The sequence below is a fragment of the Notolabrus celidotus genome, chromosome 15 (genome assembly GCF_009762535.1).
Source record: "Notolabrus celidotus isolate fNotCel1 chromosome 15, fNotCel1.pri, whole genome shotgun sequence".
Lineage (NCBI taxonomy): Eukaryota > Metazoa > Chordata > Actinopteri > Labriformes > Labridae > Notolabrus > Notolabrus celidotus.
Window position 1 is genome coordinate 21,185,881 of NC_048286.1, and position 17,309 is coordinate 21,203,189.

Sequence of the window (17,309 nt, forward strand, 5' to 3'; positions counted from 1 at the left end):
CCAGCAGAGCAGTAATTTCACAGGTCACAGCCCGGGGTGCGCGTGTGTGTGTGTGAGAGCGAGGGGGTGAGAGTTGAGATGGGTCAATAATTCCTCCAGGCCTTTTTCTCAAGCACCAGCTGGTCCCTTCACACCAGCCTCAGTCTAATCAGGCAGGCTGACCCTGACTGCTCAGGGCTCAGGTGTGTTGGATTGGTTTGTGTAGGTGTATGAAGACGCAGAATAGGCAGCTGGAGGAGTGATATTAGTTGGAGTGCTTGAAATAATTGCTGTTGTCACGGGTCTGATGTGGGGAGATGTCAGCAGTAGTTAAAGTAGATGTGGTGGCATCAAGCAAAAGTTGAGGCATTAACAGTATCAGTTGCAGGAGATATTACAGCACTAGCAAAAGTTTGAGTGGGAGGACATCACACAAGAATAAGTCTAAGTCCTTTTCACTGAAACATGCCAAGTTTGCTTTTTAGATTTAGGGGAGAACAGCATTTTCATGTTTGTTAGATTAGCTTGGGCCAGGAAAAAACCTGACATACAGGCTGTGAACTACAAAAAAGCTAACCTGACTGACAGCATATTGAAAAAGAAAACTACTCACTCATATCTGTTTGTTAAATATGGCATTTTAATCAGGACACTGTTAGTTTAAGTTGGCATGGGAAACCAGCCAGCATTGCTGCCAAACATCTAAACACCGTTTTGGTTCAAATAAAGCTAAAAAAGTGTGAGTGTTAGTGAATGTTAGCTAGTTAGCCTGGAGCTGTTAGCTAACCAGTAGCAAGATGTTGCTTCATATTAAACGGACAGAAAAGAGTGGTTTCCATCGATCAGTGTCACAGTAAGAAAACAATTAACTGTATTTCTATAAAAAAGGAAGAAGCACTTGATAATGAGTAACACTGTTGTTTTTCAAAAACATAATGTGGTTTGGATGTACTTCAGAGTTTGAAGTGGTTCAGTTATAGCATCTTCCTTAAGGTTATATTTCAACAAAATAAATGCAAGATACTTGTATGTTCAGAATATAAAAACTACATTCTCGGCTCAGTTTTTTCCTAAGAATCTTTTTTTTCTTTAAATTTAACCCTCCTGGTATGTTGCGGGTCAAGTTGACCCTTTTTAAAGTCTATTTTAGGCAATATATGCCTTCCAAACCAGCTAAATGCAGCATAAAAATCTGGGCAGCATGTGACCGAAGAGGTGTTGAGTGAATGTATCATCATCACAAGAAATTCAAAATTTAAAATAAAATAAACAAAAATCTGTCATGTAAAACTGCTGTATTTTTATTAAGGGCTTTCCAATGTACATTAAAAAAAGTTTTAACATTAATTTTAATGAAAAACAAGTGAGTTATCCTCATTGAACCATGATCTGTGAGAATTAAAGAACACCAATGGACTAAATCTTGATTTAAATGGTTAGTAATGGAGTTAAAAATTAGATTTAAAAATGTGTATTGGGATTTTTTGGGGTTCTGACGCTTTTGGATAATTGAATATGCCCCGGGTCAAATTGACCCAGGAACATAATTGCTGTGCCAGAGAAACGAACATAACAGGAAGGTTAAACAACTTTTTGTATTTTCTCTTATTAGTGAGGTATTCTCAGAGTACTGAGATTAAGGTGGAAATCTAAAATGTGTAGTGGCAACTTCACATTCTAGATTTTATACATTTATTATAACACCTACTTTTTACCACATTACTATTAATTCTAAAGTCACTACCCATTATGCATTATATAGACTCAAATTATGTATTGTTATAAATATATAAGTTGCAGCTGTTTTCTTTTGACTAATCTGTTAGTCCCCATGATTCAAAGTGTCTCAAAAACAAAGCAACGTTTGCCCGATATATATACAAGATTTGTCTGTTTGTATGAATTGTGGCTATCAAATAGACTCATTGTTGTTGCTATTTACTTAATCAGTACAGATTGGAGTAATACTGCTTTAAGGGGGTATACGGGTTCTTATTCATAAAGCAATAAAGTCTAGTCTTTGTTGTTTGCATATCAGACCTGCTCTCAGTAGCCATAGTGTAGGCAACAACAACATAGTAGTTTTAACAATGGGCAACAGTGGTGGTTGTGGTAGGACTAAGGTCTCTATTGAAATTAATTTTTATTCTGTATAGTTGAGTTTTTTTATCATGTATGTGCATGAGCAGCTATTTTGTGCTCTGTCTGCATTTTCCTTTTTCATTTCCTTTTGTGTGTGTGTGTGTGTGTGTGTGTGTGTGTGTGTGTGTGTGTGTATTCACTCCGCTTAAAACCTCATAAGCCCCCAGCCCCTGCCATGTGCCACTCTAATAACCTCCTCTGCTGTCTGTCACCTGATTGTTGCTTTTGTCATGCTAATTAGAGCGCCACATGCTGAAAAAGAGGAAAAAATAGATCTCCCCCCTCTCTATCTGTCTCTCTACACATCAGGAAAGTGCAGCAATCTGTCCCCCATCTCCTCCCCTCCATCCTCCATCTCCTTATCTCCCCTTCATCTCCCCAGTCCCTCATTTTATCCATCCGTCTTTTATGTGTTTTACAATCGCTGCAACAATCGGCTCATTTGGAAAACCCTCAATTACCGAGCTCCATCTCATCGGCCCACATCACACACACACACACACACACACACACACACACACACACACACACACACACACATCACACACACACACACACACACATCACACACAACAAACACACACACACACACACACACACCAACATACTAACACACACGCATGAAAAGCAGCAACAAAGGTGCTGTTGAAAGTGGAAAAAGCCACACATATTTTCCAGCCGTCTTCTGTTTGAAGAAACTGGTGATTAGTTTTAACTGCGTGTCTTTGTGCGCTGAACAATAAGTGTTTCAATGTTTCCTGTCAGACAGTTTGAAATTATTCAGAATTTTGAATATGTATGCAGATTAGAAAGATTGGACTCAAGAGACAAACGAGGAAGAGCATCAAACTAGAGGGGAGTGTAGAGGAAAGGTGACAACGTGCAAGATGGAGGGAAGGATGGATGGAGGAGATAGGAAATCAGCGAGGGAAGATGGGGCTTTAGAACAAATGAGGGCAGCAGGGGGGTGGGAGATGTGTGAGGAGATTTGAGGAGAAGAGGGGCGGATGGACGAGGAGGAAGAGATGGAGAGGAGACAAACGTGAGGAAATGAGAGGAGATGAGAAAGCGAGGAGAAAAGTGGAGATAAGGTTATTGAGTTTGTATCTCCGCCCCCTCTGCACCCTCACATCACGGAGCTTCCCAGAACAGAGCTTCGTCCTGTGTGTTAAAAGCATCGTATCACTTAGTTCAGAGCCTTTACATTAATCAATAGAGCAGTTATTTCATTTTCCCGTTGGTACCTCGGGTCGTCTCATTCAATAACGCGGTAATGCAGCCTGGTCAGGTACACACAGATAGCTGCTCACAATGCAATTGCGGAGATGTATACAGACTCTTATCACGTAGGTTTTACCCTCACCTGCACACACAGAAACAGCCCGTCATAATGAAATCTACCAGATAAAATGTATATACTTTACCCTGCTCACTTTCAACACACACACACACACACACACACACACACACACAAGCAAGGCCCGAGGGATCCCCTGCTTGAGACCACCAGATCCAAGACAACATTTTCTGCTTAATGAAGAGCTGCGAAAAAAGAGCAAAATCCTCTCTGATCCATTCCATAACACACTCCACCTGGCAGAACATCAATACCCAATCTGCAAACGTACACACACACATCGAGCGATACTCTCCACAAACGGCTGTGTTATTTTCTGAAAAGCGATGAAAGGAAATAAATTCCAATGAATGTGAATGTGATTAGTTAATTATGTGCTTTCAGGAGGAAATTGAGGAGTGCTAGTGACTGTTTGGCGGAGAGGAGCTCCACGACGAGGTTGGAGAGGCTCCATCCCGACCAGCCTGTGTGTGTGCGTGTGTGTTTGTGTGTGTGTGTGTGTGTGTGTGTGATGATATCGCAACAAGAAGTGAAAGGGATTCAATGATTCTTTGAGTACATGTGTGTGCACGTGTTTATTTGCGCCGGCAACTGACAAAAAAAGAGACGAAATGAGCTAATGTGCAGCATGAGTGCATGTGGTGAGGTTTCATTGGTTACCTCTGTTATCTTTCAGAGTTGTATGGACAATTCTGTATGGCAGGTGTCCAAATGATTGATGGCAGATGTCCAAATGATTGCTAGAGATATCAGAAAATGTGCGTGCATGTGTGTGTGTTCATGCCAGGCTCACATGGTGCTCTAAGCCGACACAACAGGATGAATGTTTTGTATTGTGTGTCTCCCTTGACCGGCTCCAACACCGTGAGGCTGCGGGTAATATTCTCCTTCACTGCTAACATTAATGGGCTTACACACAGACACACACATGTAGCTGAAACATGTAATTGGTTTCCAGAGGTAGCCTTTCATTCCATTGCAGTGTGCTTTGTAGAATATGACATCCGGGTGTATGGATGCCCGCCTGTTCTGTCAAGATGCCCAAATTAACAAAGGTTCATTCAAATTCTAATTCATGGGGTCTTTTATTAGAGACACACTTAACCAACACAAACAAACACACAGGAATCACACACATACACACACATTTTAGGTAGACAGAAAGCTGTGACGAGTGAGACCTCCCTTCAGTCAGCATCAATCCCATCAACTGGTTTATCCGCTGCTGTGAAACACACACACTCTAAAACACACGTCCGCCAACCCCTCTAATCAGAGCTTAAATCAGGAGGTCATCATCCTGCCATCTCTTCAACTTGCTGTGCCCTGAAACCAGCTCTCTCTCTGTCTCTCTCTCTCTTGCACACACACACAGCAGCACACCACACAAGCCAGGCCCCATGTGGAGATAAATGTGACCAGCAGTCCTCACCCCCAGCAGAAGAAAATCCAATTCTCTTTCACTTTTATCCCTGAGACTAATGTTACTGTCAAAGAAGACACCACCACCAGAGACCAGGCCACTCTGTTTGTGTGTGTGTGTGTGTGTGTGTGTGTGTGTGTGTGTGTGTGTGTGTGTGTGTGTGTGTGTGTGTGTGTGTGTGTGTGTGTGTGTGTGTGTGTGTGTGTTTGCCGCAGTGAGATAGTGAATTCATTTAAGGTGATGTATTGCTGTCTTTACCTACAATCTCACTGTAGCCCTCCTTGGTGTTGTTCCTGCCTTTTCTCGACAAGCTTTTGACCCCCCCCCTTTCTCCTTTCCTTCCCTGCTCCTCTCCCGTTTTTCCCTTAACTTTTCTTTCCTTCCTTGTTCTGCTCTCCTTTAAAGTATTCTTTGTCCACCATCCTCTATTCATCTCGTTCTTATCTTGTAGACCTTTGCTTCTGTGGTTGAACGGATGTTTTCCTCCTCACCCCTTCATCTTCCAAAATTGTTTTCTCCTCTTCAAACTCTGTTTGAACTTTCGGTTTGTTTTCAGTTTGATGTTTATTGCAATGAAGCTTCGATCAATTTGATGAATCAATTTATTTTATGGAAGTCAGCAGTCTATAAAAAAATACATGGAAAAGAAAAAGGGAGGGAATGAAAGATCCCTTTAGAGAATATTAAAAGAAAGAAAGAAATAGAAAGAATGAAAGAGAAATGCACAAAGGAAGACAAAGAAAGAAATAAAGAGATAGAGGCAGAAAGGAAAAAAAATAAAGACAAATAGAAAGAAAGAAAGAAAGAAAGAAAGAAAGAAAGAAAGAAAGAAAGAAAGAAAGAAAGAACGAAAGAAAGAAAGAAAGAAAGAAAGAAAGAAAGAAAGAAAGAAATGCAAAGAAAAAGGTACAGGCAGAAAGGAAGAAAAAGAAAGAAAGAAAGAAAGAGAAATGCTGAAAGAAAGAAATGCACAAAGGAAGAAACAGAAAGAAAGATGGAAATATAGAAAGGAAGAAAAAGAAAGAAACAACGAAAGAAAGAAAGGAAGAAAAAGAAAGAATGAAAGAGAAAGGCAGAAAGAAAGGAATGCCAAAAGAAAGAAAGAAAGAAAAAGAGAGGGTTAGAGACAGAAAGAGTGGGATAGAAAGGAAGAAAAAGAAGGAAATAAATAAAGATAGAAAAAGACACACGGAAAGACAGACAGAAAGAGAGAAAAGAAGAAAGGAGTATTGTTTATTCTGATTAAATTAAAATGTTATTTTCAGTTGTCATTTCTTTTATTTGAGGGAAACATCCCAGCAACTTTTCCCGTTTCTCACTCTTCAGTTTTTGTTATTCTCCTTCTTTATCTCTCCCCCGGGTTTTTCCCAGCATCTCTGAGGGCTGATTGGAAAAATGTGACCTATTCATCACAGCTGACATAGGCCCTGTGTTTACAAGCCATGCACACACACACACACACACACACACACACACACACATACACACACACACACACACACACACACACACACACACACACACAAACACACACACACACACACACACACACACACAAACATCATCATCATCATCATCATTTGTGCTGCACATTGTGTGTTTGTTTGTGATTGGCAGAGCTCTGTTGAAGGGGATTGCGACTAAAGCGACCCCTGTAAAACAGACACAACTGCTGTTTTTGGTTCATGAGTATATGTGTAAGTGTGTGTCTGTCTGTTTGTGTGTGCGTGTAAGTGTGTGTCTGTCTGTTTGTGTGTGCGTGTAAGTGTGGTTGCAGGTACTTTGTTAATCATTTGTAAGCCTGACCAGATGCCATGCAGGGGACCATAGTGCACTGGGCCTGTCAGTCAACCTCCCCTTCATCCCACAATTGTGCACATAAACACACACTCATGCAGGTACAGGTGCACAGCGACCAACCACAACTCCCCCGTCCCTCCCTCCCTGTGGCTGATTAGTATTCATGAGATCTCAGGAGGCCCTCTTACTCTCACACACCCACACACACATATTGTGGTGGATTGGTCCATTCTAATTATCTCCTGGCGTTTATGGAGAGAGCTGATTAGAAGCTGTCAGTGTGACTGATGACGACATGCCATGTTATCCCCCAGAGAGAGGCAGAGAGACAGAGAGGAAGGCTGGTCACAGCTGCGGACTTTGCTGCCTCTCATCTGTCCGCCGCTCTTTTATAGATGGTGTCTTTCTTCCTTGTAACTCTGACCCACTAACAGCAGCCTTGTTATGTGCCTCCGTAGGTAAGCCGGTGATGATCATAACCGAGTTCATGGAAAACGGATCTCTGGACACTTTCCTCAAGGTGAGTCACAGTTTGAAGGAACACAGCGCTCACATTTCCTCCCAAGGTCAGGGCTACAAGTCTTTACGAAGGCCGTGTAGGAAATGATGTCCCAGCTGTAAAATGTTTGAAATTGAGGACTTGATTCTGCCAAAATTGCTGTTCCTGAAGGCACACTCTTTAAAAGATTCATAAAAGCTACCTCACTTAAATTGTCCTTCATCTTTCAAAGCTGGAAAATTTGATTTATGACACTTTAACAAAGTCGACAAAGGACTCAATCGACGGCTGAAGTTAAAACTATCCTTCAAATCAGCTGACTAGACTTAATGTACGTGCTTTGAGCATTATTGTCTCACCACATTGCCTCATTAAAAGTGTAAAAGATACAGTTTTAAAGTTATATATATATTTTTGGGGGCTTTTACACCTTTATTTTATAGAGGAAAGGACAGTGGATAGTGTAGGAAACTGGGAGAGGGTGGGGGAATGACATGTGGGACAGATGCCGCAGGCTGGATTCAAACCTGGGCCTTAACCATTAGGCCAAGTCCACGCCCAAAGATACAGTTTAACTCAGTCTGAAGGGGAACAAAACTATCAAAAATATAACTGATTTCTTTACAGATTAATGTGCGCTGTTCCAAAAGCCAAATTCCACATTCTTCTCTTTTTTTCAACATAAAATAGGGTCATCTTTACTTAATGGTAGAGTGAACCTTGAAGATAAACTGTATGAGTCTTTTATTGTATGAGTTGAAGAGTTCAAGTGATTGAACTATATTTAAAAGAAAGAAAGAAAAGAAGCTATCTTATCTGCGAGAAACTGCTTTCATAACTGTACTTGTCTATGATAATAGGAGTCGTGATTTGTGTCTATATATTAAGTACATCAACAAATACTGAAGCTCTTCTTCTGCAAGCACCAAGGCAGACCCCTAAAAATTGACAATTGGAATTGACAGACAAACCAACTTTTGTCCTTGATACTCTACAGCGCACATCATGTGTCAGAGGGGGCTGAGCTGCCGACTAAGTGCATAGTCTGATTTCTTCAGGGTTTTTCATTCAAGATGTATCCTACCAGAGGCTTCTTCTCTCCAAAACAAATGGACCTACTAATTAAACCTTGTCAAGAATAGGGATGCACCAATCCGATACTGGTATCGGATATCGGCTAGATCGGACTCAAAGAGCTAGATCGGATATTGGTGACCAGGGGCCGATATATAGTGCTGATCCATGTGGCAGATCTATTCATCTCAGTTCTATGCTTTTCTGTGTTTACAACAGCCATGTGAGTCTCCTACGTCATCAGCGCCGGCCGGTCTGTGCATTTTTGCCTGGTGGAGCATGATGGAGGATAACTGCTTTGGCAACTTCAGGCTTTTCTGACTTTGTAAACCAAAATAAAATGAACATTTTTAAACTGACAGTATCATTATTCAAGAGATTATAAATATATACCAGCAGTTTGGTGAGTTAATCTTCATAAACCAACAGATATTACATGATTCTATGCTCACATTGAGAAATAGAGATTGTTAAATCAATACCGGGATCAGATCGGCTAGTATCGGTATTGGCAGATACCAAAGCCCAGGTGTCGATATAGGTATCAGGACCTAAAAAGTAGGATCGGTGCATCCCTAGTCAAGAAACACTAACTGGGGCGCTGGTGGCCTAGCAGTCTAAGCGCCCCACATACAGAGGCTACAGTCCTCTGGGGGGTCGCTGGTTCGATTTCCGGCCGCGACCATTTCCTGCATGTCTTCCCCCACTCTCTACTCCCCACATTTCCTGTCTCTCTTCAGCTGTCCTATACAATAAAGGCAAAAAGCCATAAAAAATAATTTAACTAAAAAAAAAAAAAAAAACTGGTTTTCACTTGAAAACTGTTTAATGCTATTAAGCAGAACTATGCGGGCTGGGAGCTGAGCTGCAGCTACTTGTAGAGTACTGGCTGACAGCCATGACCTGGAGACAGCCAGTGGGCATCTTTCAAGAATGAAAAAAAGGACTGGCTTTCAAAGTTTTTCATCAAAACAAACAAATCCAATTTGGTTCACAGGCATCTTATTCAAGAACAGCCCTTGTGAAGATGGGCCAAGTATGAACACACACTCACACACACAGAATTTAATTGCATGATGTATGATACTAGGTTTATGAAATGCACTTAGTGTCTATAACCCAGAGCTGAAACAGCCGCAGTCTGCTGACAAATGGCTAATAAAACAAAGAAAAGTGTATTGCCTTGCGAAAACTTTGCTCCATCAAGGGATACAGAAATAAAAGTTCATTTTAAATCTGATGTAATAATATAAAAGGGATAAGGTTGTCAAGATGGTAAGGAAACGAAATACAGAAAATCACCTCCACCACCGAAATGCTATTAATAAGCTTTATCATGACCAAGAGAAAAACACAGTCAGCAGAAAGATTCAAGGAGACGTTTGCAGAAAAGAGGGGCTGGTTTGAGAAAAACACAATTTGTAGAGCGAGTAATGGAAGAAAGAGTTTTAAACCCATGACTAAGTATTACAAAAGTAAGTCCTGAAAAGCAGATATTACTCAAGGTTATAGCTGAACCTTTTATCAGTAAACGGATTTTAAAAATCCATGCAAGGCTGTGGAGGATTTGCCTCATTATTGAAGGGGCAGCCTGTCACTCAATATGTAATTATAAGAATTGATGTTTTAAAGAATTGGACCTTTGTGTCTGAAACATGCCACAAACCAAACAGACACATTAAACTTACTGAGGAAATTTAAATGTCTTTGCTCAAAATTGACAGGAAGTGTTGAAGTAATTTCAAAGTGTGAGTCAGAAGTATGAATCTATTTTCATTGGCAGACGTCGTAGGGAAGCCGATGGTGCCGTGCATTTTTTTTTTATAAATGTAGGATTTGTGATTCTTCTCCATTCAAAATAAATGCCAGAGGTAGCAAATGTGCTGTATTGAATTGGGTTTTACGTGTACAGCCAGATGAAAGGCTTGTTGCAGTGCTGGTGTGCCTCACATTTAAAGTCCCCCTGATTCATATTCAGACTTGTTTGTCAGCCAGTAAAATCACAGCACCGCTCCAAAGCCATTAAGCCTGTGATGATAGGCCTGTCGCTAAATAGACACCAATCCCATCAGCGACACTGACGCAAAATGAAATGAAATCCGACAGATAAAAAATGGCATAAAGTCCTGAAACACACAGAGACACACTTCCGCATGTTGTGTGTTACAGTATGTATTGTAATGAGGCTCGTAAAGAGTGTCCGCAGTGGCTCAATATAATTACAGGATCAGTTTTATGGGTTTTTACAGCTCAGCCGTGCTCCTGGCATCCATATGTGTCTTTAATTATGCTGACCATTTATTAAGCAGCTGTCCCTCAGAAATAACAAAACCACTGTTCAGTGTGTGGAGCTTTTCCTGCTCTGTGTTATATCTTCTTTCAGCTTCTGAATGTAAACTTGAGTCATATGCCAAACTTAACCAAAAAGTACCATTTTCCATCGTCACCTCTCTCATCTGTCTCCTTCACCTCCTTGTCTAACCTGTCTGCCCTGCATTTGTCTCCTCTGTCTTTCCCTGCCCTGCCCAGTCGTCCTTTCTTCTTCCTGGCAATGCGATGTGGTGGGCAGATTGATAGAGGAAGTCTGTAGGTTTGTTAGACAGTCCAATCAATCAGCATCTCACAAAACCACCGGCTAATTAACTTACTCCACAGCTGCCTAGGGAGAGAGGAGAGGAACGACAGAGGAACGGCTCACAGATGCAGGAAGATGAAGTAAGATAGATAGATAGATGGAGACTGGAACAAAGTAACACAGAGTTCGCTCACTCTCTCTCTCTCTCTGAGACAGAGGCTGAGATGGATGGACAGAGGAAAAAAGGCAGAGGGAAGGAGAGATGATATAAAGGAGAGAGGGTGACTGATAACATGGATGGCTTTTTAACGGGGACCATTGGCCCAGGGCAGAAATAATTGGCAGAGGAAGGTGAGCTGGACCGTCATCGATCAACAGGCTCTGTCTGTGCCAAACACAGCTCAAATCTGGAGTCCAGTGAGCTCAGCCTGGGCACACGGTCAGTGTTAGAGAGGAAAGTTTTGTCTTCTCTGTCAGATCCAATCCTCTGTGAGTGGGGTGTTTTTTTTGTGAGCCTCCATTGATCCCTGGGTGGAGAAATTCATCTTTTAGCTTGCCGGCCCTCAAGAGAGAGGTCAAAACGCAGGGTTAGCAGGAGCTGGCAGGGATTCAGTCTTGATCAGGGACATGTCAGATGTGCAGATTGCTGATGCTACACATTCTTGAATCCTGGATTGAACCTTCACTTCCAGCTTAGGTTGTTGAAAGAACCTGCTGTAATCACTCTGCCTCCCTGCTGCAGCGTTTACCCTCTCTGCTGAGTATTAATTCATCCTTCTCATCTCTCTCTCCCTCTCTTTCTCTCTCCAGAAACACGACGGTCAGTTCACAGTGATCCAGCTGGTGGGCATGCTGCGTGGCATAGCCTCAGGTATGAAGTACCTGTCAGACATGAGCTACGTTCACAGAGACCTGGCAGCTCGGAACATCCTGGTCAACAGCAACCTGGTGTGCAAGGTGTCGGACTTTGGCTTGAGTCGAGTTCTGGAGGACGACCCAGAAGCTGCTTACACCACAAGGGTAAGACACACTCCCACAGGCTGCAGCTGTCTTACATCAATGTTACTCTTGGTACAGTCCATCCACCCATTGACCTCTCCACATGGCTGAATCTAGTCCAACAGCAAAATCAACATGTTGTACATCATTTTCAAAGAAAGAGCACTGATCTCAAAAGGCCCTGAGGGCAAGGGGGACTGATGCAAATCAACCTGAGGATATCAGACCCCATCAAAAATATGGACACAAAGAGACTGAAATAGAGAGAACAGCAAGCTAACCTTTAGCTGCCGTCTATCTTGGCACCCCCTGAAGACAAAGTGGTACCTCTTGTGTTTCTGCTGCCCTACCCTATACATGCACTTGCAATGTTAAGTACCCCAAAATATTCCAGACGCCTTAGTCTAACAATCGGCCGTGCCACTCAACATTTTACATCTTTTACGAAAATGTGAACCCTAACCCAGTCTGTGTTCTGTAAATCCCCACTTTGACACTAACCTGGTGGCAGCGCCAACAGTTATTAAACATAACTTTGCAGGAATCATCAGGTTGTCACTAGTATGTGGTTGGCCTCTGCAAGTCATGAGGAGTCATTAGTATTCATTTCAATATGTCTAACCAGCTAAAACCTCCTCACAGGAGCTTTGCTGTTGCCATGTTTGAGTTTCCCCCTACATTTTTGTCCTGACTCCCAACGGGATCAGAGCTAAGCAAGTCTATTTGAATCCACCCAGGTATTACAATCATTCACTTGGCTGGTTGTGTCAAGATCCAGCCTTAAAACAAAAGGTGACCGGGCCTTTTCAATCAGAGCTAAGAAGGCATTTCTCCACCCCTAATTCTTGAATTTGCTCTGTATTCAGATGTCTTGTTTTGCATCTGTCTTTTTTCTTCCCCCTGTTTGTACCGTTTTTTATGCTTTGTAATTCTCTGCTTTTTTGTTGTGAAGCACTTTGTAACCTTGTTAAGAAAAGTGCTTTATAAATAAAGTGTATTATAAAGTTTATAGGTATGAAATCAAATGATTTGATTGTTAATAGAGCCTACAAATAACCTTCCTGGGCTATTTGGGCTCACAAATTGACCAAAATAGAAGTTCAACATGGAGAAGTTTATGCAAATGTCTTCAAAGTCGACCATATGTTCTTGTTAGGTCTGATTATTTGGTTAAAAATCTCCCCAATTTACCAAATATTACATAACTCAAATAAGCAACTTGAAAAATGATGCATGACAATACACTGCTACTAAAATGAACAAACAGCAAAAAAAAGAGCTACACTTTAATAAGTGTCCCAAGGGATCTGTGACTCGCCTTAATCGCTCCATCCAAAAGTAAGGTGACACTACCCCCTCTCTTGAAGTTTGAAATGCTTCTCAAATCATGAAGACATGAGGCCGCAGTACACTGAAAGTATAAATGCATACATACTAACTCCTCTCCCTCTCCATATTTTTGCCTTTATATAGTCAAATCAATGTTGCCTTTGCAAACATGCCCATCCTCTCCCAGAGCTCAGAGACAGACTGAAGAAAACTCAAACGTCAGTGAGTTAAACCACAACGGAGTAACTCATCTAAAATGCCCACGAGGAGACGGCATTATTCATATTCATGGAAGTGTTGGGGATGTTATTTTTAATATGGCATTAGCATTGCCCTGGGAGGAGTGTATCAGCCGCTGACTGCTCTATTGCAATCACACACACACACTCCCACTGATGTCAGGAGACCTAGATGGAGAGCTGCAGGCATTTGGGAGAAGAGGGGGGGGGGGGGGGGGGGGGGGGGGTAGCAGGAGGCCAAGGCGGAGATGGTGGAGGAGGGGAGTGGGTATCAAATAAGACTGAGATCGAGGGAGGCAGAGAGAGTGAGAGAGAGAATAAGGGAAGGCAGGGGGAGGATCCAGTGAGAGCAGTTAAGAGAAAAGAAAAAAAGAGATGGGGATGGGGTGGACAGGGGGCGGTGGGAACAAAAGTACAGTGCCGAGTGACTTGGCAGCTTTGTCTTTTATTTGACTTTGACCAAGCAGAGACGAGGAATGCTAGGTGGTGCAGAGGCAGCTGCCGCATGTTAAAAAGCTGAACCGAGCCATATAGAGGTACAGTGTGTCTGTGTGTGTGCAGTAGACAGAGAAAGAGAGAGGGGGAGAGAAAGAAAGAGCAAGAGAGGGAGCAGAGGTGTCTTACTTCCTTTTGCGCCCATACAGTGAGCTTTATTGAATCCCTTTGATCTGTGCATCACAACAAAAGCAGGAGCAGCATGGAAGATGAAACTGACAGCAAAAGACAGTCAATGTAAGAACAAACAGTGGAGCCAAAGTATGTTGTGAGCACATTAGAAGGGAGTGCTGTTTTCTGAAGTAGGGTGTATAATCTCCTCTGCTGCTCTGCACCAAGATCTCTGCAGGCACCAGCGTGTAATCTGTCTTATCAGCTTGATTTGTGATAGCATTTAGCCACAAACATATTGATAAAACCTTTAAATATTTACATTAACAGACAGGCTGAAACATGTTGCACAGGGTGATATATTGAGTTTATATAAAAATGTGTTGACTGTGTTGTGGACCATCTCCAGGGAGGGAAGATCCCCATCAGATGGACAGCTCCAGAGGCAATAGCCTACAGGAAGTTCACCTCAGCCAGCGATGTGTGGAGTTACGGCATCGTCATGTGGGAGGTGATCTCATATGGAGAGAGACCCTACTGGGAGATGTCCAACCAGGATGTGAGTCACAAACACATACATCACTATTCATTTCCAGCTACTAAAACCAAACATGTATTTTTTTTTTCTTAATCTTCAGCTCAGTTCTTTGCAGTGAATCAAAATTCACTTTATTTGCATCCATCACTGAGCCCGATCTCTGCCTCTCTCTCCCTGCAGGTGATCAAAGCAATAGACGAGGGCTACCGTCTGCCCGCTCCTATGGACTGTCCTGTGGTGTTGCACCAGCTTATGCTGGACTGCTGGGAGAAGGGGCGCAGTGAGAGGCCAAAGTTTGGACAGATTGTCACAATCCTGGACAAGCTCATCAGAAACCCAGCCAGCCTGAGAGAGCTGGCCAACAGCTCAGCATGGTCAGTGGGAGAAAGTTAGGAACTGAAACTGTGCATGAAACACTTTCCCTGACACATCATAAAGTCTTGAGATACTTTAACAAGATTATTGGAAGGTGGATGCATTTAAGACACAATCACTGTCTCTGATCTACTTTTATAAATCTGCTTTGTCAGGTAGGAAAATTGGGCAAAGGAAGGAAATGTCATTCTTTTCAGCAGTCTTATCTTCTCTCATCAAAGTAACTTTAGGCAGTAAAAAGATGTAACTACAAAGCTGTGGGGTAGATTAGCCTGTCTACAGTCTCCCATTGACTTTAAATGCACCGTAATAATATAGAATAGGGGAGAACGGGGTTGGTTGTCACACTTTTTACTGTCTTGATGATTGCTCATCATCAAAACATCTTTCAATAGTCATTCCTACATTAAATTGAAGCTCACGGTGTTGGCTTGAAATGTGTATCCCTCTCATTTTCCAACTCATTGTAACAAAGAGGCAATTAAGACCCTCTGACACATTGTGACAACCAACCCCATCACGGGGATGGTTGTCACACACTATGGGGTTGGTTGTCACACACTATGGGGTTGGTTGTCACAATGGTATTTCAATGGGAAAAATCTTTTTAAAAAGGCAAGAAGGCAGAACTAAATTTGAAAGTTTAATTGCACTGAAAAGTGATAGACCTACATAACTTTATGTAACATAAAATGAGCAAGGAACATGAACAGGAAACACATCTTTAGGCCAGCCTATATAACAACATAAAGAACAAAACAAATAGGACTAACAATAATGACCTACTCAACTAGGCTACACGTAGTCATTGTCTGAGTTAGTGATGGCAATTGTAGGGTCTGCGCACTCCAACTAATTTCACCATGATGCATGATTTTGCCAACATATGGGTTGGTTGTTACACGTGACAACCAACCCCAAAGAGAATGTGACGACCAACCCCATCTGGAATTTTTTGCTAGCATCAAGGCTAACAACCATCTAACAACTACTTAGCTAGCTAATAAAAATCGAAACTATTATGTGAGGTTATGTTAGGAGGAAACAAGGCGTCTTCCTTTAATACATCAAATTTGATCTCCCATCTCAAGAAGAATCTCTCTTAATTTTATTTGCACTATTTTGAGAGAGCAGGGCCATGGAGCCCAGTTTATAATTTAATGATTTTATTATTTGCCAAGTTATGGCCCTTTATTCATTCATTGAACTTGGAATAAAAGAGGACTATGTTTGTTCACTACTCTGGCCTGAACATATGCATCTTCCTTGTTTTGATACTGTCTGTAGTGTTGGTTGAGGCAAAATGTTTCTCTCTAAAATCTCTAAAAAATAATAAATATGGCAGTGCCATATTGGCACTTTTTTCCATAACTTAAGTTGAAGTTGTTCTCTTATTTTGCACAAACAGTGTGTACATTTGGAAAGCCATGTTGCATTTATGTATGCATCCAGTGGGGCATAACAATACAACTAGGCATAATGTGTTAATTCCACAATAGATATGTTATGTCGTTACCAAACATTTTTGGTGTAAAAAGCCTGAATATATCGGTATCGGAAATTAAGAGTTGGACAATATCGGAACATCGGATATCTGCAGAAAAGCCAATATCGAGCATCCCTAGTCAGAAACATGTCAATAATTGACAGTGCCTTTAATGGATGCACAAACAATAGAGCTCTGTGTTTGTGTACATTGTATGTAAGTGCAGATTGAATTAGCCAAGCAGCATATGCAGGGTTATAGTGAGTCTGAGCATGCAAATGAATAAACATGCAACAATTGAAAGCAAGCAAACAAGTCATAGGGTTTCACTAGTACAGCTGGAAGACTGTGTACGAGGGGCACAGCTGGGGAGAATCAGTCATTAATCATATTTACACACTAATGGCTACTTTTCAAGCTAGGGGGTTTATGGTCACAGTAGATTTGAGATGTCAGGCTGAGGTTTTTGTCAAATTAAAGCTTTTCTGTCTGACTGCAGAACCGTCACCATGAATGAGCATTAAGTGGCTCTTAAAGTGTGCTGTTAACAGTTTTGATTATTTTGTAATCTCTCACTTAACAAGCAAGAGGGGAACTTTTCTCACCAAGGTCATACAGTATAATTTACTGTAGCACTGTTTTTACGCCACTCAGCAAGGCAACATTTCACTGAGCTGTGTGTGTGTGTGTGTGTGTGTGTGTGTGTGTGTGTGTGTGTGTGTGTGTGTTTCGTATCCCAGCAAGGAGGACCTGTCCACCCCAGAGTTCAGTGTGAGCACAGTAGATGAGTGGTTGGAGTCCATCAAGATGGGCCAGTACAAGGAGAACTTTGCCAGCGCTGGATATGTCAGCATGGACTCAATACTCTACATCAGTGTCAGGTATGAG

General features: G+C 41.9%; 1 protein-coding gene across 1 annotated transcript in view; it reads left to right on the plus strand.

Annotated features, from left to right (window-relative positions):
* Window positions 1-17,309, plus strand: part of epha4b (eph receptor A4b) — a 120,140-nt gene that overhangs the window by 97,510 nt on the left and 5,321 nt on the right. The window contains exons 14-18 of the mRNA XM_034702670.1: window positions 7,160-7,221; window positions 11,660-11,869; window positions 14,432-14,581; window positions 14,741-14,934; window positions 17,162-17,302. Coding sequence (XP_034558561.1) covers window positions 7,160-7,221; window positions 11,660-11,869; window positions 14,432-14,581; window positions 14,741-14,934; window positions 17,162-17,302 — 757 coding nt within the window. The remainder of the gene's footprint in view (window positions 1-7,159; window positions 7,222-11,659; window positions 11,870-14,431; window positions 14,582-14,740; window positions 14,935-17,161; window positions 17,303-17,309) is intronic.